At 48.9% G+C, this 24,130-nt stretch overlaps 2 protein-coding genes across 7 annotated transcripts in view; one reads left to right on the top strand and one right to left on the bottom strand.

The window, feature by feature from the left end:
- Window positions 1-1,852, top strand: part of PITPNM2 (phosphatidylinositol transfer protein membrane associated 2) — a 206,628-nt gene extending 204,776 nt beyond the window's left edge. For all 6 annotated transcript variants that reach the window (XM_072600627.1, XM_072600628.1, XM_072600624.1 and 3 more), the window contains 2 exons: window positions 742-870; window positions 1,390-1,852. In XM_072600627.1, coding sequence (XP_072456728.1) covers window positions 742-870; window positions 1,390-1,713 — 453 coding nt within the window. In that variant the 3' untranslated portion in view covers window positions 1,714-1,852. The remainder of the gene's footprint in view (window positions 1-741; window positions 871-1,389) is intronic.
- Window positions 1,853-5,632: 3,780 nt separating this feature from the next.
- Window positions 5,633-23,300, bottom strand: ARL6IP4 (ARF like GTPase 6 interacting protein 4). The gene is made up of 6 exons (XM_072600650.1): window positions 23,172-23,300; window positions 20,556-20,735; window positions 9,531-9,824; window positions 7,724-7,841; window positions 6,314-6,383; window positions 5,633-6,212 (listed from the first exon to the last, which is right to left on the bottom strand). Exons 2-6 carry the CDS (start codon window positions 20,731-20,733, stop codon window positions 6,159-6,161), a joined length of 714 nt encoding a protein of 237 aa, XP_072456751.1. The 5' UTR covers window positions 20,734-20,735; window positions 23,172-23,300; the 3' UTR covers window positions 5,633-6,158.
- Between the last annotated feature and the right edge of the window lie 830 nt (window positions 23,301-24,130).

Below are 24,130 nucleotides of genomic sequence, written 5' to 3'. Positions count from 1 at the left end.
TTCACCTTCTTATGGGGGGACGGTCTACACTGGGTAAATTGGAGGTCCTGGGTTCAGAGGGGACCTCTGCAGTCACCTAGTGCAAGCTCAGAGAGGTTGGATACTGCCCATGGTCACACAAGGAATAATGAGTCTTTAAATCTGATCCGCTGTGGGCATCCCCAACCAGCTCAGTCTTTCTAGGGACCTTGGGACCAAGGTGTCCATGACCACACTGGGGCAGCTAGGGGGTGCCATAGTACCTAGAGTGCTAGGCCTGGAGTCTGGAAGACCTGAGTTCAAATCCAGCCTCAGATACTTCCTAGCTGTGTGACCTTGGGCAAGTCATTTAACCTCTGGCTGCCTCAGTTTTCTCAACATAAAACAGAAATAATAATAGCACTTACGTCCCACGGTATGAGTTATTTGTAAAGTGCTGAACAGAGCTTAGTGCACAGTAAGCTAGAGAGAAGTGCTGTGATTACTGTTATAATCTGATGTGACAGATCTGTAAGTGACATCAGAGGCCAGGTAGTCCAACCCTTCATTTTACAGATGGGGAAACTGAGGCCCAGAAAAGTGAAATGACTGGACTTGGGTTTCCCAGCCTTTTTCAGACAAGAAAGTTGTCCTCCTCCTGAGCCCCAGCCCACTAGGGTCTCTTCAGAGGCAGGCTCCTGAGCCCCTCAGCCTGGCAGTCCCTGGGTACCCAGGAGCTGCATCTGACCAGTCACTCTGAGCATTCCCTTTCTGTCTCCCTAGCTCCACATGCGGGTGCACGCTGCCTATGGCTCCACCAAGGACATCTCCGTCTACAGCTCCATCAGCCTATCCCCCATGCAGATCTACATTGTTGGCCGTCCCACCAAGAAGCTGCAGCATCAGTGCCAGGTATAGGAGCCGCCCGTCCTCTCCCCCTCCATTCGCTCCTAGGGGCATCCCTGTGTGCTGCTGGGTGCTCCAGGTCACGACTCTAGGCTGCCCTTTCCCAGACCCCCCCAGTACGCAAGTCAGGCTCACAGTTATCCAGCGTTCCCCCAGAGAGCTGCTGTGGTAGGCAACTCTAAAAGGATGATTCTGGCACAGGGGAAACCTGTGGCCTGGAAGTCACACATGGCCCTCTAGATCCTCAGGTGTGGCCCTTTGACTGAACTGAAACCCGCCCCCCCATCCTGGTGACTATGGCCTGTGATACAGGGCAAGTCATTCTACTTCCCTGGGCCTAAGCTTCCTTCTCTAGAAAATGGTAGGGTTTGGGGAGAAAAACGGAGGGTCAGACCGATGGCCTCTACGGTCCGTGCCAGCTCTGCTCAGTGACCAGCTGCACTGCAGACCTGCGGACCCTGAGCACCCAGGCCAGACGGGGTGGCCTTCGCTTACCTGTCCTCTGTTCTCCCTCCCGTCCCCCAGTTCATCACCGAGGGCTACGCTGCCCACCTCGCCCAGCTCAAGTACAACCACCGAGCCCGGCCAGCCAAAAACAGCACCCGGATGGCTCTGCGCAAAGGCAGCTTCGGCCTCCCGGGCCAGGGCGACTTCCTCCGCAAACGGAACCACCTCTTGCGAACCATCTCCTCCCAGCCCGCCGGGCCCAGCCACAAGCACGAGCGGACGCAAAGCCAGTCTGAAAGCGATCGGGAACGCGAGCGGGAGCGGGGTCAGCGGAGCATGAGCGTGGCCACAGGCTGCTGGGGCCGTCGGCCGGAGGTGGGGGCCCCTCCGGGGCCCAAGTAGAGGTGCCCGCCTCCCCGCGTCCCCCCAGAGCTGGCCCTGGAGCGGCCCCAGAGTGGGAGGTGTCACCATGGTGCTAGGAGGCGAGGGGGACAGAGCCAGCAGGCTGTGGGGCCCGGACATGCAGGCGAGTGCCAGTCTGCAAGTGGACTGAGGCCAGAGCTGAAGGTGGGAGGCCTTGGACCCCATCCCAGGCCCCTCCTAGAGGCAGCCTTGGCTCAAGCCTCGGGCATTCTGCTGCCCCTGCCACAGACAAGCACAGGACATGGCCTGTCTCTGTTTCCAGGGATGGGAGACACCAAGTGGTGACTCGGGTCCTCTTAGGACCCCAGGGGCTTTCCTGACAGCCCCCCACAGAGAGGCTCCAGCAGCCTCCTCTGACCACACCTTGCCCAAGAAGCAGGCCCCGATCCTGACCTTCAGGGAGAAGGGATCCCCTAATCTGCTGCCATGAAGGCAGGGTACAACAAGGCCCAAAGAGACTAGCAGGGCTCTGTTCTCATCGTTTTGGAGCTCGGGGTCTTTGGTTCAGTCAGCAGCCGGCAGCAAATGCAGGGAAATCACCCCCTCCCCCACCTCCAGTGTCGGGGGAGCAGAGGGCTTCCCATTAGCCTCTGAGAAGAGACCATCCAACCTGCTGCTTTCTGCCAGCCTGCCCTCCCCCCCCCCCCACGTGTATAGTCTCACCAAAACCCTTTTGGCTCATTCATCCCTGAGCACTGGAGATGATCCAGCTACGTGCATCCTCTGTAATCCAAGTGCAGGGCTGGAGGCGTCACCCCATCCTCCTCGCCCCCCCCCCCCCAGCATCCATTTCCCTCAACCCCTTCCCCCCGAGTTCTCTCCAGACACAGTAGCAGCTCCCTGGGAGTTCGACCTGCTTCTCACTCAACTGTAAAACCTCATCGTTTTTTGCACTGATGATCTTAGGATGGAGACCTGTTACCATGTCATGTGGCTACACATCACCGTTGGTAGTGCATGATCATTAAATATTTTGCTGATCCGGGATAGAGTTCTGTGCAGCTTTGTTACTTTGGATTTTTTTTTGTTAGTTTTTGGACAGTAAGGAGACCCAAATGCATACCGAGTCTATTGTACAAAGCTTAAGGAAAAGGCCATATCTTTACTTCTGCAGTTCTTCCTGTCACCAGGGCTCCAGGCCAGCCACCAGGTCACCCCCAGCTCCCTGTCCTTCCTCTGCCTGCAGGGAGGAGGGCGGGGGAGCCCCTTGGGTCCAGACCAGCCATGAGCCTGGCATCTCCTGCTTGGGGCACCTGCCCAAGCAGCAAGCCAGGGTCTGGGCACCTGAGGCCCCCAACGCCCACCTCCAGGCCAGAGAGCTAGGGGATGGGGATGCAGGGTGGGGGGTGGGGAAGGGGTCAACTGGACATAGGTTTCCCTCTCTCTGAAGCCGGATTATTGGCCAAGCCCCCATTCTCCTGCTGCTGCTGCTGCTGCCCACTGCAGTGAACTATATTTCTATCCCTTTCTATGTCAGTGATTTGATTTCTAAAAGGGTTGGGTTGTTTGGTCTTTTTTCTTTTTAAAGAAAAAAAACTTGGCTGCTTTTGGTTTTCTTAACTCTTTCAAGACTAAGGGCAGCCCTCTCCGCTTTGTGAAAACCTAGCACTGTGAAAGCAGCCTGCTTTGGGGGGCTCTGGGCTCTGCCACTGTCTCCCAGGCCCAGAGAGGCCCTATCTCCTGGCAATGGGAGCCTCACTCTAGAATTTCCAAACTTGTTGAATTTCTACTCTCTACGGGGTGTGGGAGGGGCACATACAGATTTTTAAAACACAAACTGTTTTGAAGCGAAAATTCGGACTGCCAAGTCCCTCATATCTCATCGTGGCCGATGACCAACCACCCTGCAGCACCTTTGCCAGTTTCTACTAATGAAATCGGACCTCCCCTTTCTAACTAATCAACTTTTTCGACGCGTTGCCTTGATCTCATCTCCACCAGGCTATTGGCACCCACGTGGAGTCTTCTCAAGCTTTGCCATTTAGGTCAGTGGCCAGCAGAGAAGGCCATTTTTGGCTGGATGAGCTGACCAAGCTGAGAACCAGGTTCTTGGGAAGGAATTCATTGAACATCTGGATATGGCCTTTGTCCAGTGCTCAGCCACCAAGTGGGGCTGGCTGGTCCTTTCTGTACATTTTGTTTGGGAGGGTGGGGAGGGTATGAAAAGATGTTGACATTTTCTCTTGTGTAGATATTGTAAAGAGGGAAAAAATAGTATCCTGTAAATGTTCAGAAAAGTGGGTATATACAGAATGAAAGTTATTTATTTTGTGTAGGGAAAATGTCTGGAGGGAAGAGAACCTTCAGGGTTTATTAATATTTAAAATGTAGCTTTCTTTCATTGTTTCAGGCATTACGTACAAAGCAACTGTTTTATGGACCACGTCCAACGTTACCTTGTCTCTGAAGAAGACAATATCTGACCAACCCCCCTCAGCACCGCCAACTCCCCCTTAGCCCGACAATCACAGCCTTGGGGAGGGGAACACACACACACACACGTGCCCCCTGCTCCGCTCCTCCCTCAGACCATAGTCTGGGAGGAGGAACCCTTCTCAAGCCGAGTTTCAGACCCTGATTGCAATAACGGTGGCCAGAGGAGACTGCCATGAGCTGTGCCAGCTCTCGACTGGCCCCTCTCCTCCTGACTCAGCCACAGCCATTGCTCCCGAGGCTGTACCTTCTGCTATCAGCTCTGCAGCAAACTCAGCCTTGAAGGTTCCACCTGCCCCCACCCAACTACGCCAAGGACGAGCAATAGTGCTAGCCTCCATCTGTCTCGGCCTCACTGGTCTGAGTGCCCATTTTCCCTGCATCGTAATTTGTCCAGTGTGAACGCACATGCCAGAACCAGGCCCCTCAGCCGTGGAAGGACAGATAAGCAAACATAAGGGAGCCCTCCCTCCCTTCTTTCCACATCACTTTCGATTCCATGAGGTATATTTGCTGTTGATAAAGCTTTTTTTTTTTTTAAGAAATATTTTTTAAATACCAAAAAGAATGTTTACAGCATTAGAAGACAACCAGTCATAACCAAAAACCCTACTAAGTACTGCATCTTCCCCAAGCGGGGAAGCAGCCCCCTCCCACCCCAGTCAAGTAACTCCACCTCCCCTGCATTGCCCAAGTGTATCTAGAAGCCTTACTCCCCTTTTCTTCTCCCTCCTTGTAGGATACCTCACCCAGGCCCTATCGGTATTCCCAAGTGTCAATTTTATATTCGATCATTTCCGTCCCATTTTATTGATAAAGAAGCATTTCTTAGGGATGCAGCTAAAAAATAAAACTCCTTCCAGGCTTGTTGTGAAAGGCCCACCACGTTGGGGGCGCCCTGGCTCAGAAGCCAGTCAGTCACATGCCCGTTTCATCTCTTCAATTCTGTCTGTGTGTCAGCATCTCTTGGCATTTCTCCTTGCTGTCTGTCAGTGACTTGTCTGATGCCTGGGTGTGTATACTCTGTACACAATATCACTGTATGTTACATGAATAAAGGGAAGCCTTCTTTCCTGAGTCTCTTTACTGGTACATTGGACAGCAACCCAAGAACCAGCCAGTAGGCTGTCCCATCCTGTCCCATCCCTACAGCCCTCATCCCTGGCCTAACCTTCACTCCTGAGCAAGGACAAAGTGTAGACAGACCTGTGGAGGGGCCTGCTGGCAGAGGAAAGTTGAACGAGAAAGTAGGCCCCCAGAACCCCAGAGTGCTAGTACCACTAATGGCTCTGCCACCCAACGTCATTGCCTGAGAATCCTGTGGCATCCCAGCCCAAATACACGGACCCCTCCCCCCAAAATGGGTTCTTCCCCAAATATCTTTTATCTATCTGAGATCCAACAAAAACCTTCACCATCAGAATTATGCCCAACTCTCCAAGCAAACCAGAGACCACACACAAGATTGAGGCTGGGTTGGGCTTTATTGGGTAGAAACAGAAGGGACAAGAGTTGGATTCATGCAGCCAAGGCACTGCCAAGCCCTTCTTGGTGCCCCTGCCCCTTCTAGAGAAGCCCAGCCTCCAGGGCCTGGCTGCCACCTGCCTTTCCTTGGGTGGCAGCTTCTTAGGCTTAAGTCTGGGGGCAAGGACAGCCAGGCCTGGTCAGATGACCCTGAACTCCCCCACCCCAGGCACCCCTTACAGGAGGGAGAAGAGGACAATGAAAATGCAGATGCAGTCCAGGTTTCCTGGACTGCTGGTAGGCATCAACATGCATTTCTTGGGTCAGTCCCTGAGCTCATGAACCCTCCGGCCTAGGCAGCTGTTCTTGGATAGTGGACAGAGTAGTGATAATTCCCAGCACCTTCAAGCTGGAACCATTCCCCTCCAGTGCTACCCTCCCAGGGGGCCCCCCAAGTCCATGGAAACCAGCAGTCTGGGGGCAGGCACAGGGGACCAGGAGGTCGAAGGAAGGAGGCTGGGGGGGTCTTACAACAGACCTGCTCGAAGCTGGAAGGTTAGCCCATCACCCCTCGTGGCTTGCTGGAGGAAAGAAACAGGCAGATAAGAGAGGGAACCCTTGAAGTGGGCAGGGACTAGGCACTCAGCAGCTGGGCAGGGGGGGGGCGGGGAGGGCCTACTACCTTGTTAATTTCCTTGTGTCTCTCTTTGGTTACAATTTCTTCCAGAACTTCACCATCTCCCTTAATGAGTCTAGAACAAAAGAACAGGTCAAGTGGGTGGGTGACCCTAGGGCTTGAGTTGGGGGCCCTTGGGACAGGGGAGAATGGAAGGACAGGCAAGAAGCCTCTCCCCCAGGGAGACAAAGACCTCAGGAAAGGACCTGAGTCAAAGGATCACTGGCCTTCAGCCCACATCTAGTCTAATCCATGCACAAAAGGAATTTCCCCCCCTCAAGGGGCTGTTCAGTTTTTTCATGAAGACTCCCCTCTATGAGAAGGACCACCTGCCAGGGCAGCCCACTCCACACTGACATAAAGCATCAGTGGGCCTCCTTGTACCTTTCCGCTATACTGAAGCATCAGGGAGATGGCCTCCAAGGGCAATAAGGCCTGCCTTCCTTCTTGCTGAATAGAAGGCAGGTGGCAGGCCCAGATCTGCAGCGGTCACAGGGGTTGGGGGTGGAAGGATTCTGAGTCAATCAGGATCAAATGCAAGCTGCCAGTCAAGTACCCACCTCTGAACTCATGTCAAGGGGCCTCCCACAGTCTGTCCTATCCACCACTCTCTCCCCTCACTCACCCTCAAATGCGCTCATCTCTCTAAGGGGTTAAGTAAGGGAGGGACAAGGCCCTGGGAGGAGCCTGTTGCCACAGGACAGTCAGACTGAGCCTTACCAGCCATGTGACCCTGGGCAAGTAAGGCATTCAAGCTCCCCTTATCCCTACAGGTGGGCAGGATTGGGCCCTGACACCCCAGCAAGAGAGGAGAGTGGTATCAGAACCAAAAGGGAACATTCCAGGACCACTAAGGCCCAACCATGCCTCATTTTTCAGTATGGAAACTGAGACCACATCATCTGACCTGAGAGGTCAAGCAAATCACCTCAGCCCACCCTGGAGTTTGCAGCAGAGGCAAGAGCAGCTTGAACCCAGGTCCTCACTCTGCCTCCAAGTCCAGAATCAGGTCTGGACTCAGGCAGCAGGTGCCAGACCAAGAGGGGCCTCAGGCCAGGGCCTGCCTGGAGAATCTGAAGCTACAAGTGGAGCAGAGCTTTGGGTCACCCAGTCATTGTCTGTTTTCTCAGCTACAGACACAGCATGGATGGATAAACCAAAGGTTATTTCCTGTAGGAGCCAGAATCAACTCCAACAGCAGATGTCCACTATCCTTGCTACTGTGGGGAATAAGCTGAGACTCACTCATGGGACTCGTGGCTTATAAGGTTCTGGGAAGGAGGGAAGGAAAGAGAGACAGGCTAGGAAATGGCCAGGAATGGCCCTGCTCCTTTCTTTCCCCTGCTCCCCAACCCAGCATGGACCAGAGCTGGGCCTAGACCCCAAGCGGCTGGGGGACCCCTGAAATACCCCTACCTCGTACGACCTGTCTCAGGGTCCACCACCTTGCGGATGATGCTCTGCCGGGCATCCCACTCCTCTTTGGTCATTGGCTTCATGGCCTGGATGCGGGACTTCTGTTCATCTGTCAGTACTAAGCCCCAGTCCCCAAAAAGAGCAGGAGTCAGTGCCAGCAAGAGGAGACCTTCCTCAACCTTCCCAGGAAGGCAGACCCTGGATTTGGGGTCAATGGAACAGACACCTGAGGAACTCTACCTGGGAGGGAAAGGGAGGACATATGCCTCACAGACAGTGAGTGAATACATGCCCTTTCATCAGGAAAGGAGAGGGGACAAATCTTGTGTCTGCAGTGACTCTGGCCTGCAAGGGCCTGGGCCTTCTAGTCACCCAGAGTCATTTGATTCCCAGGCCCAAGGGGAAGGGGGAAGGGAATATACAATGATTAAGGACTGACTGTGTGCCAGAGACTATGCTAAGTGCTTTACAAATATTATCTCACCCCCAGGGCCTGGGGAACTGAACACTGAGGCTAGGGGGCATCATGAGATGAGGAGTCGACTCCCCTGGTGACTGTGGGCCATCACCCCAACTCTGAAATCCTGAGCTTCCTCATCTTTCAAAATCATTTCAAGGCTCTCTGCAGAAAACAGGAGGCTTCTGTGCAAAAGAATGTATTGTCCTATCAGATTCACATTCTGGGTGGGACTTTTCTTTCTTTTTCTTTGTCACTTGGGATGACTCTGGCATCAGGGAGAGGCTGGGATTTATAAGGAAATGAAGATGACATAACAACGAAAGTTTAAATTATGGGAGGCCTTTGCCTGGCAAAGTGTGAACAGAACCAAGAAAACAATGTACGCAATTACAACAATGTAGGTAGAACACACAAAATCAACCAGAAACCAAATGAGGATCATAATCCCCAAGTTTGGCCCTGGAAAAGGCAGAAGAAAATGTAGCCTTTGCAGAAGTGGGGAACTCATCAAAGAAAAAGGAAAAGGATATCTGTGGATAAAAAGATTTAGAGCAGCTCCTTTTGTGGTGGCAAAGAAGTGGAAACTGAGGGGACACCCCAGCTGGGGAATGGCTGAACAAGTTGTGAGAGGTGACTGTGATGAAGTATCATCCTGCCATAAGAATGAGGAGGGGATTGTTACAGGAAAACCTGGGAAGATTTCTATGGACTGATGCGAAGTGAAGTGTGAAGAACCAGGTCTCTGTATATAGTAACTGCAACATTGTAACTGTGAAAGATTGCGCTACTCTGACCAAGATAATGATCCAAGCCAATTTATGATGAAAATGCCACCAGCCTCCAGAGAGAAAACTGATTACCCTGGGATACAGACTGAAGTATAATTTTTTCACTTTCTTTTTTTTGCAACATGGCTAATATGTTTTGCATGATTTCACATGTATAAATTGATACCATATTGCCTGCCTTCTCACTGGGTGGGGGATGGGCTGGAGAGTGGGAGGGAATCTGAATTCAAAAACTTTTTAAATGTTAAAAATAAATAATAAATTTGAAAAGAAAAAAGCAGTAGGGGCCTAGGGGTGTGAAAGACTGCAGACCAAGGTCTCAGGAGTAGTGTTGGCTCATGTTGCTGATAGGGATAAGGACCTGTGATCTCAATGGTCTGGGGGTATTCCTGGATAAGGAAACTCCCTCTAACCAAGTAGACCCCCAAGCCTGGGTCCAGGCCCACACAGCCAGGGCCGATCAGAGACGGAAGCCTCCTGGATCCAGGATCAAATGGGACCATGCAAACACAAGGTGCCACATAAATGTTAACTACTCTTCTTCCCAGTGCCCCCTTACCTGGGCCGCTCTCTACCGCGGGCTCTTTCCGCCACTGGTCCAGCGAGGGGCCCGGCATCTCCTCTGGCCCCTCAGCCTCAGCTGCCTTCCCCTTCGCCTTCTTCTTCTTCTTCCTTTTCTTTTTCAGCTTCCTCTTTGCCTTCTTCTTGGAGCTCTTCTTGTCCTTATGCTTCCCGTGCTTCTTCCTGCCCTCGCTGGAGGTCCCCGAGGACGAAGAGGAGGACGAAGAGGAGGATGAGGAGGAGGAGGAGGAGCGGGGCCGCCGTCTCTTCCGGGCTTTGTCCCTGCTTCTCTCTGCATGTGAGGAGAGTGCACCAATGAAGGGAGCCCCGCAGAGCCTTGTGGCATGGAGGCCCAGCTGGGGGAAGAAATGGCCGACCCCTGCAGGAACTGGACCGGCAGAGTGCCCTCAAGAGAGTGCAGCAGGCCTCCCGCCTGTCTCTCTCCTGTCCCCCTTCTCCCCCCTCATCCTTCCTTCCTTCCCTCCCTACCTCCCTTTTTTCCTTCCCTTCTTTCCTTTTACCCTTCCTTCTCTCCCTCCTCTCCTTCCTTCATACAAGGTGAGCTCTCCCTGCTCCTCACCCTCTGCCCACCCAAACCTCTCAAGAGCCTCAAAGATGCCACATTTCATCACTGGAAAGGGGGCCGGGGGGCAGCTAATCCATGTCACCAAGGCCCAGGAGCTGCACGGCCAACCAGAGCACTTGAATCTGCTCTCCTTGAGTTTTCCAAGTTAAAATGTTATCCATGATCCCATGAGTGCTAGAGAGGCCAGTTCCAATGCCCTCCATGTTGAATGGTGACCCTGCTCCTCAGACTGATCTGACACTGAATGGTGGCGCCTGCCATAGGAGGAGGATCACTAGATTCCAAGTCCAAGGCCCCAGGTTCAAATCTCACTTCTGCCAGTCGGTCAACACCTGTGACCTTCTCTGAGACTCAGTTTCCTTATCTCATTTGATATTTCCTTATCAAAGAGGGAGCCAGGGGGCGGAGCCAAGATGGCGGAGTGAAAGCTACGACTCACCTAAGCTCCTGGAGAAACTCCTCTGGATATATCTGGGGGGAGAGTCTGACCAGGCTTTGGAGGTGTAGAATCCAGTGGGAGACGGACTTTGACAGATTCGGAGCCCAGGCTGGACTGGGGGGTCCACGGGAGGGATCTGTTCCGCGGGGGTAAGACCCCGGCGCACAGCGCAGCGCGGTCGGCGCGGCAGGGCGGAGGCGACCCAAGGGGCCCGAGAGTGGCGGGCGAGACCAGCGGAGCAGGAGATAAGCCAGGCCGAGCCAACGATATCAGCGCAACAGCCTTTGAAATCTTCAGCCTAAAGACGGGACTTCAGTGGGTCACTACTTGAACATCCAGGAGCTGGGATGCCGGAGTGATCAGTAAGTGCTCTCCCCTCCCCCCCGATGACCGTGAGGGAACCATAAAATTCTTCCCCAGATTGATCCTGGATCAGTGGGAGCAGCAGAAGGGGGCGGGTGGTCTCATAACACCAGAGGCTGGAGAGGTGGCAAAGGGGGATTCTTCCTACCGTGGTGGAGGCTATCTGGAGGGACAGACGACCCAGGGCAGAGAAAAATTCGCACTGAGACCCAAGCAAGCCGCAGCCCGGGAGACGAGCCCCAGGAGGGGCGGGAACACGCATTAGCCTCTAGGTGTGCCCCAGCCCTCCAGGGGAAAAGGGAAGACAATAGGGAAGCTGGGATCACCATCCCCCGGACCTTGCCTTTGCCTCAGGCCAGCTGAGGAGATATCCTGAGACCAGACCACACCTCCCACACACCTATCAAGCTAAACCCAGGGTTGATCTGGGAAACAACAACAACAAAAAAAAGCCTGCTTTTAGCCTAGACAAACATCAACTCAACTTAAAAGATCTGTATCTTCTGACTGAAAGAACCAAAAGCTACAACACTCAGCCAACATCATGAATCGGAAAAAGCAGACGAAAAGTGAAAAAACCATAGAATCTTTCTATGGGGATAAGGACCAAAACACAAACACCAAAGAGGTCAGAGCTGAGACTGTACTTCCATCTGAAACCTCAGATGGGACTATGAATTTCTCGCAAGCACAACTAGATTACCTGGAACGTCTGAAGAAGGATATAAAAGAAAAACTGGCCAATGATTTTAAAACCATAAAAAAAGAATTCACTGATGAGAACATCAATCTGAAAAAGAAAATTGAAGAAATGGAAAAGGAAGTTCAAAAATTAACTGGAGAGAATAATTCCCTAAAAGGAAGAGTTAATCAAACGGAAAAGGAAACTCAAAACCTAATAGGGAAAATTGATCAGATGGAAAAGGAAACCCAAAACCTAACTGGGAAAATTGGTCGAATGGAAAAAGAAGTACAAAAATTAAATGGAGAAAATAGCTCCTTAAAGGGAAAAATTGGCCAGATGGAAAAGGAGATGCGAAAGCTAACTGAAGAAAACAATACGATCAAGATTAGAATTGGGCAAGTAGAAACTAATGACTCAATGAGGCAACAAGAATCAGTCAAACAAAATCTAAAGAATGAAAAGATAGAAGAAAATCTAAAATATTTAATTGGAAAAACAACTGACCTGGAAAATAGATCCAGGAGAGAAAATCTAAGAATTATTGGCCTGCCAGAAACCCATGATGAAGAAAAGAGTCTGGACAATATCTTCCAGGAAATCATCAAGGAAAACTGCCCAGAAGTACTAGACTCAGAGGGCAAAATAGTCATCGAAAGAATCCACCGTTCCCCACCGGAAAGGGATCCCAAACTCAAAACCCCAAGAAATATAGTTGCCAAATTCCAGAGCTATCAAGTGAAGGAGAAAATACTACAAGCAGCCAGAAAGAAACAATTTAAATATCAAGGTCACACAGTCAGGATCACACAGGACCTTGCAGCTTCTACATTAAAAGATCGAAAGAATTGGAACCCAATATTCCGTAAGGCAAAGGAGTTGGGACTCCAACCGAGGATCAACTACCCAGCAAAGTTCAGCATAACATTTCAGGCAAGGAGAAAGTCATTCAACGAAATAAGGGATTTCCAGAGCTTCCTGACCAAAACACCAGAACTCAATAGAAAATTTGATCTTCAAATGCAGGTCTCCAGAGAATCATAAAAAGGTAAACAGAGGGGAAAAAACAAAAACAAAAACTTGCAACTCAATTAGGGCAATCTGTTTACCTCCCTATAAGGGAAGATGATACCTGTTAATCTTGAGAACTGTGCAGCTATTATGATAAAAGGGATATATGTAGAGGGAACGGGCATAAAGTAAATGATGTCATGGCAAAAATATGATTTAAGTATGAGAAGGGAATGTAATAGGAGGTGTGGAAAGGGGGAAGCAGAAAATGGCAAATTATATCACAGGAAGAAGTACAAAACCATAGTAGAGGGAAGGAGGGGAGGGAGATGAGCATTGTTTGAGAGGTACTCTCATCTGATTTGTTCAAAGGAGGGAACAATAACCTTAAGCAGATAATCCTAACTAGCTCTATAGGTAGTAGGAGGGGAAGGGGGAAGAAAGGGGAGGGTGGCTAAAAGGGAGGAAAGAAGCAATAAGAGTAAAGGGGAGTAAAAGGGAGGGGGGCTAAAAGAAGGAGGGGAAGACTGCAGGAGGAGGGGGAGAAAAGTGAATACTATTGAGGAGGGGAAGGGAGACGGGAGAGTTAAAAGCACAAATGGTGGGAAAGAGGGTGGAGGGAAATACACAGATTGTAATCATAACTGTGAATGTGAATGGGATGAACTCTCCCATAAAACGGAGACGGATAGCAGAATGGATTAAAAGCCATAATCCAACAATATGCTGCTTACAAGAAACACATTTGAAACGGGGGGATACACATAGGATAAAGGTCAAAGGATGGAGCAGAATATATTGTGCTTCAGCTCATGTAAGAAAGGCAGGAGTAGCAATCCTAATCTCAGACAAAGCAAAAGCAGAAATAGATCTAATCAAAAGGGATAAGGATGGAAACTATATCCTACTAAAAGGCACCATAGACAATGAAGCAATATCATTACTAAACATGTATGCTCCAAGTGGTATAGCATCCAGATTCTTAGAGGAGAGGTTGGGGGAGTTGAAGGAAGAAATTGATAGCAAAACTATACTAGTGGGGGACCTCAACCTCCCCCTCTCTGAACTCGATAAATCCAACCTTAAAATAAACAAGAAAGAGGTTAAGGAGGTAAATAAAACTCTGGATAAGGTAGATATGATAGATCTTTGGAGAAAATTAAATGGGAATAGAAAGGAATATACCTTTTTCTCAGCGGTACATGGAACATTTACAAAAATTGACCATGTACTAGGACATAAAAATCTCACAATCCAGTGCAGAAAGGTAGAGATAATCAATGCATCCTTTTCAGATCATAATGCATTAAAAATTACATGTAATAAAAGGCCATGGAAAGAGAAACCAAAAATCAATTGGAAACTAAATAATCTAATTCTAAAGAAGGATTGGGTTAAAGAAGAAATCATAGAAACAATCAAAAACTTCATTCAAGAGAATGACAATAGTGAGACAACGTACCAAAACTTATGGGACACTGCAAAAGCAGTTATTAGGGGAAGTTTTATATCTCTGAATGCTTACATAAATAAAATAGAGAAAGAGGAGATCAATGACTTAGGCTTGCAGTTGAAAAAACTAGAAAAAGAACAAATTGAAAATCCCCAAGTAAATACCAAATTAGAAATACTGAAAACCAAAGGAGAGATTAATAAAATTGAAATAAAGAAAACTATTGAATTAATAAATAAAACCAATAGTTGGTTTTATGAAAAAACTAATAAAATTGATAAACCTTTGGTTAATCTGATCAAAAAAAAGAAAGAAGAAAACCAAATTACTAACATTAAAAATGAAAGGGGTGAACTCACCTCCAATGAGGAGGAAATTAAAACAATAATTAGAAACTACTTTGCCCAACTTTATGCCCACAAATTCGATAATTTAAACGAGATGGATGAATATTTTAAAAAATACAAATTGCCCAGATTAACAGAAGAGGAAGTTGAATACTTAAACAACCCCATCTCAGAAAAAGAAATTGAACAAGCCATCAATGAACTCCCTAGGAAAAAATCTCCAGGGCCAGATGGATTCACAAGTGAATTCTATCAAACATTTAAAGAACAGTTAATTCCAATACTACATACACTATTCTTGAAAATTGGGGAAGAAGGAGTCCTCCCAAATTCTTTCTATGATACAAATATGGTTTTGATACCCAAACCAGGAAGAGACAAAACAGAGAAAGAAAATTATAGACCAATTTCCCTAATGAATATAGATGCAAAAATTTTAAATAAGATCTTAGCAAAACGAATACAGCATCTTATCACGAGATTAATACATTATGATCAGGTAGGATTCATACCAGGACTACAGGGCTGGTTCAATATTAGGAAAACTATTAGCATTATCGACCACATCAACAACAAAGCTAACAAAAACCACATGATTATCTCAATAGATGCAGAAAAAGCTTTTGACAAAATACAACATCCATTCCTACTAAAAACATTGGAGAACGTAGGAATAAAGGGAACTTTCCATAAAATAATAAGCAGTATCTATCTAAAACCTTCAGCAAGCATTATATGCAATGGGGATAAGCTAGATGCATTCCCAATAAGATCAGGGGTGAAACAAGGTTGTCCATTATCACCACTATTATTCAATATGGTACTAGAAATGTTAGCTGTAGCAATTAGACAAGATAAAGATATTCAAGGAATTAGAATAGCCAAAGAAGAAACTAAGTTATCACTCTTTGCAGATGACATGATGATTTACCTAGAGAATCCCAGAGATTCAAGTAAAAAATTACTTGAATTAATAAACAACTTTGGCAAAGTTGCAGGGTACAAAATAAACCCACACAAATCCTCTGCATTCCTATATATTAGCAACAAAGTTCAACAGCAAGAGATAGAAAGAGAAATCCCATTTAAAGTTAGGGCAGACAGTATAAAATACTTAGGAGTCTACCTGCCAAAACAAACCCAGGGACTATATGAACACAATTACAAGACACTTTTTGCACAAATAAAGTCAGATTTAAGTAAGTGGAAAAACATTAGTTGCTCATGGGTAGGCCGTGCTAATATAATAAAAATGACAATTCTACCCAAATTAATATACTTATTTAGTGCCATACCAATTAAACTATCAGACAATTACTTTCTAGAGCTGGATAAAATAATATCAAAATTCATTTGGAAAAACAAAAGGTCCAGAATATCAAAGGGACTAATGAAAAGAAATGCTTGGGAAGGTGGCCTAGCGCTACCAGACCTTAAACTGTACTATAAAGCAGCAATTATCAAAACCACTTGGTATTGGCTAAGAAACAGAGAGGTAGACAAATGGAATAGACTTGGCACTCAAGACGCAGTAGGCAAGGAATATAGCAACCTTCTGTTTGATAAACCCAAGGACCCCAGCTTCTGGGATAAGAACCCATTGTTTGACAAAAATTGCTGGGAAAACTGGATAACAGTGTGGCGGAAATTAGGCATAGACCCATACCTGACACCGTACACAAGAATAAAGTCCAAATGGGTACATGATTTAGGTATAAAGATTGATACCATGAACAAACTGGAGAAGCAAGGAATAGTGTATTTATCAGATCTATGGAGAAGGGAAGAATTCTTTACTAAAGGAGAGATAGAATGCATTATGAAATGCAAAATGGATAACTTTGATTACATTAAACTGAGAAGTTTTTGCACAACCAAACCCAATGCAACCAAAATCCGGAGGGATGTAGTAAATTGGGAAAAAATTTTTACAGCTAAGCTCGGGGATAAAGGCCTCATTTCTAGAATATATAGAGAACTGACCCAAATGTATAATCATACAAGTCATTCCCCAATTGATAAATGGTCAAAGGATATGAACAGGCAATTTTCAGAGGAAGAAATTAAAGCTATCTATAATCATATGAAAAAATGCTCTAAATCACTATTGGTTAGAGAGATGCAAATCAAAACAACTCTGAGGTACCACATCACACCTATAAGATTGGCAAACATGACAGAACAAGAAAATGATAAATGCTGGAGAGGATGTGGGAGAGTTGGAACACTAATTCATTGTTGGTGGAGCTGTGAGCGCATCCAACCATTCTGGAGAGCAATTTGGAACTATGCCCAAAGGGCTACAAAAATGTGCATACCCTTTGACCCAGCAATATCACTACTAGGACTATATCCCCAAGAGATCATAAAAATGGGAAAGGGTCCCACATGTACAAAAATATTTATAGCAGCACTCTATGTAGTTGCCAAAAACTGGAAGTCAAGGGGATGTCCATCAATTGGGGAATGGCTGAATAAATTATGGTATATGAATGTAATGGAGTACTATTGTGCCATAAGAAATGATGAACAAGAAGACTTCAGAGAGGCCTGGAAGGACTTATATGACCTGATGCTGAGTGAAAGGAGCAGAACCAGGAGAACTTTATGCACAGCAACAACCACAGTGTGTGAGAGTTTTTTCTGGTAGACTTAGATTTTTGTAATAACACAAGAACTTCTGAAAAAAAAAAAAAATCCCAATGGTGGACCTCAAGGCAAAATGCCTTCCACACTCAGAGAGAGAAATATGGAAGTCACTCACATAATGTAGCAGATCATGTTTGTGTATGTGTATCTGTTTGTGTATCATGTTCTGATTTGTTATACGGATTCTTTCATTTATCTTAGTCTGACTACACAGCATGACTATAGTGAAAATATACTCAATAGGAAAGTATATGTAGAATCTATACAGAATTGTATGTAGTCGTGGGGAGGGAGGGAGGTAGTGGGGGATGGGTGGGGAGGGATAAAATCGCAATTGTATGGCAGTGATTGTTAAACATTAAAAAAATAAAAAAATTAATTAAAAAAAAAAAAAAAAAATCAAAGAGGGAGCCAGCCTCCAGGCCCTCCTGGCTCCAAGCCTACACTCTTACATTCTCTCTGGCCCTTGGCTCTCCCTCTATAATAGGAGGGGATCAGACTGGTTGATTGCTGTCCTTTGTTCTCAAAGAGGACCAAAATGACATCACCATGATAAAGTGAAATTTCAGTGTGTCTGACTGTGCCTGATCAGACCAATATAAACTAAGAATGCTCTACCACAGGTTGGGTACAGATAGTCCGTGTGAATATTTGGGGTGGGTACTCCAGATTTGTGCATCCTGCATTTCCTTTGTGCTGTCTCAATTCTGCTTTGCTCATAGAGCACAGCACTTTTTCTGATGTGAGTACACCATGCTGAGTGGTTCTATGCCAGTATCTCCCATGTTGCACAGTCAAATCCAAAGTTCTTGAGAGGGACCTTGAGAGTATCCTTGTATCACTTCTTCTGACCACCATGTGATCGCCTGCCCCATATGAGTTCTCCTGCCCCATATGAGTTCTCCATAAAACAGTCTTTTTGGCAAGCATACATTTTGCATTTGAACAACATGGCCAGCCCATCAGAGTTGTACTCTCTGAAGCAGAGTTTGAATGCCTGGCAGTTCAGCTCAAGCAAGGACTTCAGTGTCTGGTACCTCGTCCTGCCAGGTGACCCTCAGAATCTTCCTAAGACAGTTCAAATGGAAGCGATTCAGTTTCCTGGCATGGAGCTAGTAGACTGTCCATGTTTCACAAGCATATAACAATGAAGTCAGCACAATGGCTCTGCGGAGCTTCATTTTTGTCAGTCTAATACCTCTTCTCTCTCAAACTTCTCTTCAGAAACTCCCAAACACTGAGCTAGCTCTGGCAATGCGTGCATCAACCTCATCATCAATGTATACATCCCTGGAAAGTACACTACCAAGGTAAGTGAACTTATCCCCAGCATTCAAAACTTCTACATTTGTTGTAACCGACGGCTCCATGTATGGATGGTGTGGCTGATGGAGCACCTGTGTTTTCTTGGTGTTAATTATTAGACCAAAATTAGCACAGGCATCAGAGAATTGATCCATACTTTGTTGCATCTCAGCTTCAGAGGCTGCATTGAGTGCACAATCATCTGCAAACAGAAAATCATGCACCAACACTCCCTCCACTTTGGTCTTGGCTTGTAGCCTTTTCAAAGTGAAGAACTTTCCATCAGTACGGTAGTTGGCCTTGATGCCGTGTTCATCCTCATTGTAAGCATTTGTCAACATGGATGAAATCATCATGCTAAAAAGCATGGGAGCAAGCACACAGCCCTGTTTCATTCCATTGGTGACTGGGAAGGCACAAGAGCACTGTGCGCTATCCAGAACCCGGCAAACATGCCATCATGAAAGTGATGTACAATACTGATGAACTTCTCCAGACAACCAAATTTTGACATAATTTTCCATAAGCCCTCATGACTAACAGTGTCAAAGGCCTTGGTCAGATCTACAAATGCTGTGTACAGACTTCTGTTCTGCTCCTGGTATTTCTCCTGGAGTTGTCAGGCAGCAAACACCATTATCGACTGTTCCTTGGCCCTTTCTGGAGCCACACTGGCTCTCAGATAGATGACCATCTTCCAGGTGAAGGATTAATCTATTAAGGAGGACTCTGGCAAGAATTCTGCCAGCAATGACTAAGAGAGAGATTCCCCTGTGATTTTCGCAGGACAATCTATTTCCTTTACCTTTACAGAGATGGACAATGGAGGCATCCTTGAACTCCTGGTGGATAACTTCCTCTTGCCATGTAACCTGGAAATTTCAGTCAGCTTTTGTATGAGCAATGGTCCCCCTACCTTGTAAATCTCAGCTAGAATAGAATCAGCACCAGGTGCTTTGCCACATGAAAGGAGCCTAATGGCCCTCAAATCCTCTTCTTCAATTGGAAGTTCAGCTAAGGAGGACTTGACTTCAACCCGAGGTAAACAGTCAATGGCCTCAGCATTGGTCTATTGAGAACACTATGGAAGTGTTCAGCCCATCTCTCTAGGATCACGTCCTTATCACTAAACAATGTGGCTCCATCAGCACTGTGTAGTTGTGATGCACCATAGGTTTTTGGTCCATAAACAGCTTTCAGGGAATCATAAAATCTCTTTGGATTGTTACTATCAGAATAAAACTAAATTTCATCTGCCTTCTTACTGAGCCAGGAATCCTCCATCTCTCTAAGGTTTGCTTGTACTTTGCTTTTGATGGAATTAAATGCTGCTTTCTTAAAAGTGGATGAACTATCCTGCTGGTAAATCCTGTGGAGCTCTTGTTTTTCATTTAGCAGCTTCTGAATTTCCTCATCATTTTCATCAAACCAGTCTTGGTGTTTGTGAGTGTTCTGATCCCAATGCAGTGCTATACACCAAACCTCTGAGAGCTGCCCACTCCTTTTCTGCTCCACTGTTGCCAACTGTGTGTTGGCTCAACTTTCCCTCCAAGTTAGCAACAAACTGTTCACACTCAGAGAAGAGTTCTAATTTGTTGACATTAATTCCAAGTCTACACTCCGATATTCTCTCTGGCCCTTGGCTCTCCCTCTGTAATAGGAGGGGATCAGACTAAGTGATGCCTAAGGCCCCTGCCAGCCTAGGCTAGGAGCCCATGGCCACAGCACCTAGTGGGGCACCTATGAAAAAAAGAGTGTGGCTACAGATTGGCCTCCCAGTCCTGCCTCCCACACAGGCTGACCCAGGGCATTCCCATAGCACCCTCAGCTCAGACAGGAGGCCCCTGTCAATCACCAGAGGGCAGCCCAAAAGAGGCCTCTTTAGGGTCCCTCATGCACACCTTTTACCTCCCACCTCCCAAGCCTTTGCACAGGCTGTCTGCAGAGACCTCCTCACTTGTGTCTCTCAGGTACCTCCTTCCCCAGGAAGCCTCCCTGCTCCTGACCCTCCAGACGTCAGCACTCCTCCCACTTCACTTCTCCTTAAATTATATGCCAGCAGAATGTCAGTTCCCTGAGGGCAGGGCATCTCGAGCACCTCACCCTGGGCCCTGCAGGCAGGAAGAGCCCAAGAACCTTGACTCCGGCTCCTCCACCTGGCCCAAGGCAGATCCCCCCGGATCCTCACCTTCCCCATTGGAGGCCACACTGCTCCGCAGGCCCTGGGAGCTAGAAGCAGATGGGCTCCTTCCACTGTCCTTATGGCTCCTGCTCCTTCTCCTCCTCCTCTCTCCCTGCTCTGGCGGCCCATGAGAGCCACTGCGACTGCGACTCTGGGAGTGCCTGTGGGACCGACCGTGGGCCATGCCTGTGACAGCCAGAAAGGAAAAGAGCCATATCACATCTTGGGGCAAGGACAGCACATCCCCTGTACGCAAGAGAAAACTGAGAGGAAAAACGTCCTGGTTCAAACCCTGCCTGTTGCCATTTAATGTGCTACGTGACCTTGGGTTGAAGGATCCCCAAGGGCAGATTGCTAGGCTGGGACACAGACCCTGTGAAGGAGACCAGGAAAGACAGGAGCACGACTGAGCCCTGATGAGCCGGGAGGAGGCTGGTGGGAGCCTAAGGAGGCCACACGAGGCAAACAAAACAGCAAATACAGTTAACAGTGTAGGGGAGAGGAGAGAAATGAGTAGGAGGGATGATTAAAAGAATAAAAGGCATTTATTAAGCACCTACTGAATGCCAGGCACCAGGGGTATAACTACAAAAGGAAAGCAGGCCCTGCCCTCAAGGAGTGTATATTCTAACAGGGACAGATAACATGCACATCAAAGCAGTGTCCTAGGAAGGGGGCAGGAGGCTGGCAAACAGATCCAACCATGGCTAGTGCCTTTTCCAGAACCAAGAGGGATAAAGTTGGGAGAGAGGCTGGGGTAATTAGTCCCCTCAGCTTGCAGAGTGAGGCTGGATGAGACAGGCCAGTAGGATCCAGGGAAGGCTGCTTCATGCCTGAGCACATTTCCAGACAGGCAAGGAGAGAGGGACTCAACTCAGGGTCCCACTGGGAGATTCAGGATGCTTAGCCTTCAGCATGTCCTGACTGCTCAGGTGTCTGGGGAAGCCTGAGGAGCCCTTCTCAGAATGCTGTTTTTAAATGCACAAAATGAAATCTATAGGATTACAAAGGAAACTGATTATATTGCAAAAGAGCTATGAAAGTAGTTTAAAAACAGGTTGATCCAGTCCAGCATAAGATCCTCTGCTAAAGTGAACTGGCTAAATTCAATGCTGCTGAACCCTCAGGGGTCTGTCTGTCCAGGTGACCCATGAGCTCCTAAATCCAGTGGCCTCTTCTCATTTCTTATGTAGCTGCTGAGGATGAGGCCTCCCTCCCCCTGGCCAGGGCTTTCTCCTGCTTCTCCACCTACCTTCTGCACATCTCCCCTCCTCTCTCCCCCTCCTCTCTCTTTCCTCACTCCCTTCCCTCCTTCCACCCTCACCCCCACCCCAGTTCCCCACCACAGCAGGGTAGATAGAGAGTTGGCCTTGGTGCTCAGCCTGGCTGTGAAACCCTGGGCAAGTGTGTCCCAGGTCACCCTCTCCAGCCCCCTGGATGAAGAGGAGGCACTGACCACTCAAAATCACAGATCCAGGCTCTCTGTCCCCTCAAATCTTATGCACACTTAGATATTATGTTCACCCTCTCCCCAAATGTCAGTCAAGCATTTATTATAATGCTTACTGTATGCCAGACATAGTACTAAGCACCGGGGACAAAAGAAAGGCAGAAGCAGCATCAGGTTAGCTCCAGAGGGCAGGCAGAAGTTTGAGTTTGTGGTCAGCATCCTCAGTACCAGGTATGTAGTAGGTACTTAATAAGCACTTGTAGGTTGCTTTGTATCCCCACTACCTAAGAGTTAGGCAAACAGCAGGTGCTTCATAGATAATGATAAACTGTCATTGTATCCCCACTGTCAAGGAGGGAGCTAGGCAAACAGTAGGTGCTTAATAACTGTAGGTTGCCTTTGTGTCCCCAATGCCTAGCAAGGAGCCAGGCATACAGTAAGTACTTAATGAATGCTTATTGATGGTCTTGTATCCTCACTGTCTAAGAGCCAGACAAAGACTAGGTGTTTAATAAATGCTTATAGACTGTCTCTGTATCCCCACTGACTAGTCCTATGCCTGTTACACAGCAGGCCCTTAATCAATGCTCACTGACTGCATTCCTACTGACAAACACGGTGCCTGGCATACAGTAGGTGCTCATTAAGTGCTTGAATCGAAGGGCTTTTTTCCCAGTTCCCTTCAGCTCTCTCCTAACTCAAGCACGGGGCTCTTTTGGGGGCTTGGTCCTCTGGCTTCATTATCTCCCACCCGAGCCCTGGGAAGGGGGGCTAGTATTAGCCCCATTTTACAGGTGTAGAAATCGAGCGTCGGAGACGTTACACAGCCAGAAAGTGTCAGGGGTAGCTTTGGAACTCAAGCCTGAATGCCAGGTCGGGGAGGCGCAGGCCACGCCCCCTCCAGTGACGAAAGCTGGGGGAGGGGGCACAGTCCCAAATCTGACCTATGGGGATCAGGAAAACGTAGCGGTTCCTTTAAGAGCTCCGCCCCTTCCAGAAGGGAGGGAGGGCTCTCCCAGGGCAATCATCTGCGCAAGCGCAATGGGTCTCACGCCTGAAAGCTCCCTCCTCCCCCCACCTGGAGGGTCGGTGTCCCAAGGAAGACCTTCCCCCAGGGCGGCAAGGCCCAGGCTACCGGACAGGCCGCGCCCCTCTCGCCCCGAAGTTCTCACCGCCTCTGAAGGAGGGCAGACCCCGGGGCTGCTCCGCTCGGCTGTCCGCGCTGCTAACGACCCATCGGGAAAAACCGCCGCCGGGGGCCCCGCGGAGCCAGCTCGAGATCTGAGGGCGGCCACGGGGAGAGTCCCTGGCCTACTTCCGGTTCTCCGAAGAACTTCCGGGGAGGGAGGGAGCCGCCGTCGAGCTGAGCTCCGGACGCCAGGGGGCGCTCGAGGGCCACCGGACTCGTAGCTGCGCAGGACAGCCGAGTTCCGCCGCTAGGTGGCGCAGTGGGTAGAGCGCCGATGGAAAAGACCCGGATTCGAGTCCTCCCTTCCCGGCCGTGCAGCCCCAGAAAACCCCTGAACCTTGTCCTGCCTCAGTTTGCTCCTCTCTCAGAGGAGGCTGGGGATGACTGACCTCCCAGCGCTGCTGCGAGGGCCAGGCACACGTTGTTTCACCGCAAGCGTCACCTCCCGCAGCTGGCCGGCCCCAGGCAGGCACCTGCCAGCCTGGTCTAAGCCCCCGTGCCAGGCGCTGGGGATGCCAGCACCAGCAGGAAGCAGCCCCTGCCCAGAGGCCCCGCCCTCCGCGGTCTGCCTGCGCAGGGGAGGCACCCCAGGGGGGCAGGGGACAGCGCCCCTTCAAGCAGGGGAGGCACCCCAGGGGGGCGGCGGACAGCGCCCCTTCAAGCAGGGGAGGCACCCCAGGGGGGCAGGGGACAGCGCCCCTTCAAGTAGGGGAGGCACCCCAGGGGGACAGGGGACAGCGCCCCTTCAAGTAGGGGAGGCACCCCAGGGGGCGGGGGACAGCACCCCTTCAAGCAGGGGAGGCACCCCAGGGGGGCGGCGGACAGCGCCCCTTCAAGCAGGGGAGGCACCCCAGGGGGGCGGCGGACAGCGCCCCTTCAAGCAGGGGAGGCACCCCAGGGGGGTGGGGGACAGCACCCCTTCAAGCGGGGGGGCCACCCCAG

Source organism: Notamacropus eugenii, chromosome 4, assembly GCF_028372415.1.
Source record: "Notamacropus eugenii isolate mMacEug1 chromosome 4, mMacEug1.pri_v2, whole genome shotgun sequence".
NCBI lineage: Eukaryota > Metazoa > Chordata > Mammalia > Diprotodontia > Macropodidae > Notamacropus > Notamacropus eugenii.
This window is presented reverse-complemented; position numbering and strand designations above follow the sequence as displayed.

Coding starts and splice junctions, on each gene's coding strand:
- ARL6IP4 (XM_072600650.1), bottom strand. CDS start 20,733: ATGGCCCACGGTCGGTCCCACAGGCACTCCCAGAGTCGCAGTCGCAGT. Junction 7,842..9,530: donor CGCGGTAGAGAGCGGCCCAG/GTAAGGGGGCAC, acceptor ACTGGGGCTTAG/TACTGACAGATGAACAGAAG. Junction 6,213..6,313: donor GACACAAGGAAATTAACAAG/GTAGTAGGCCCT, acceptor TCTTTCCTCCAG/CAAGCCACGAGGGGTGATGG.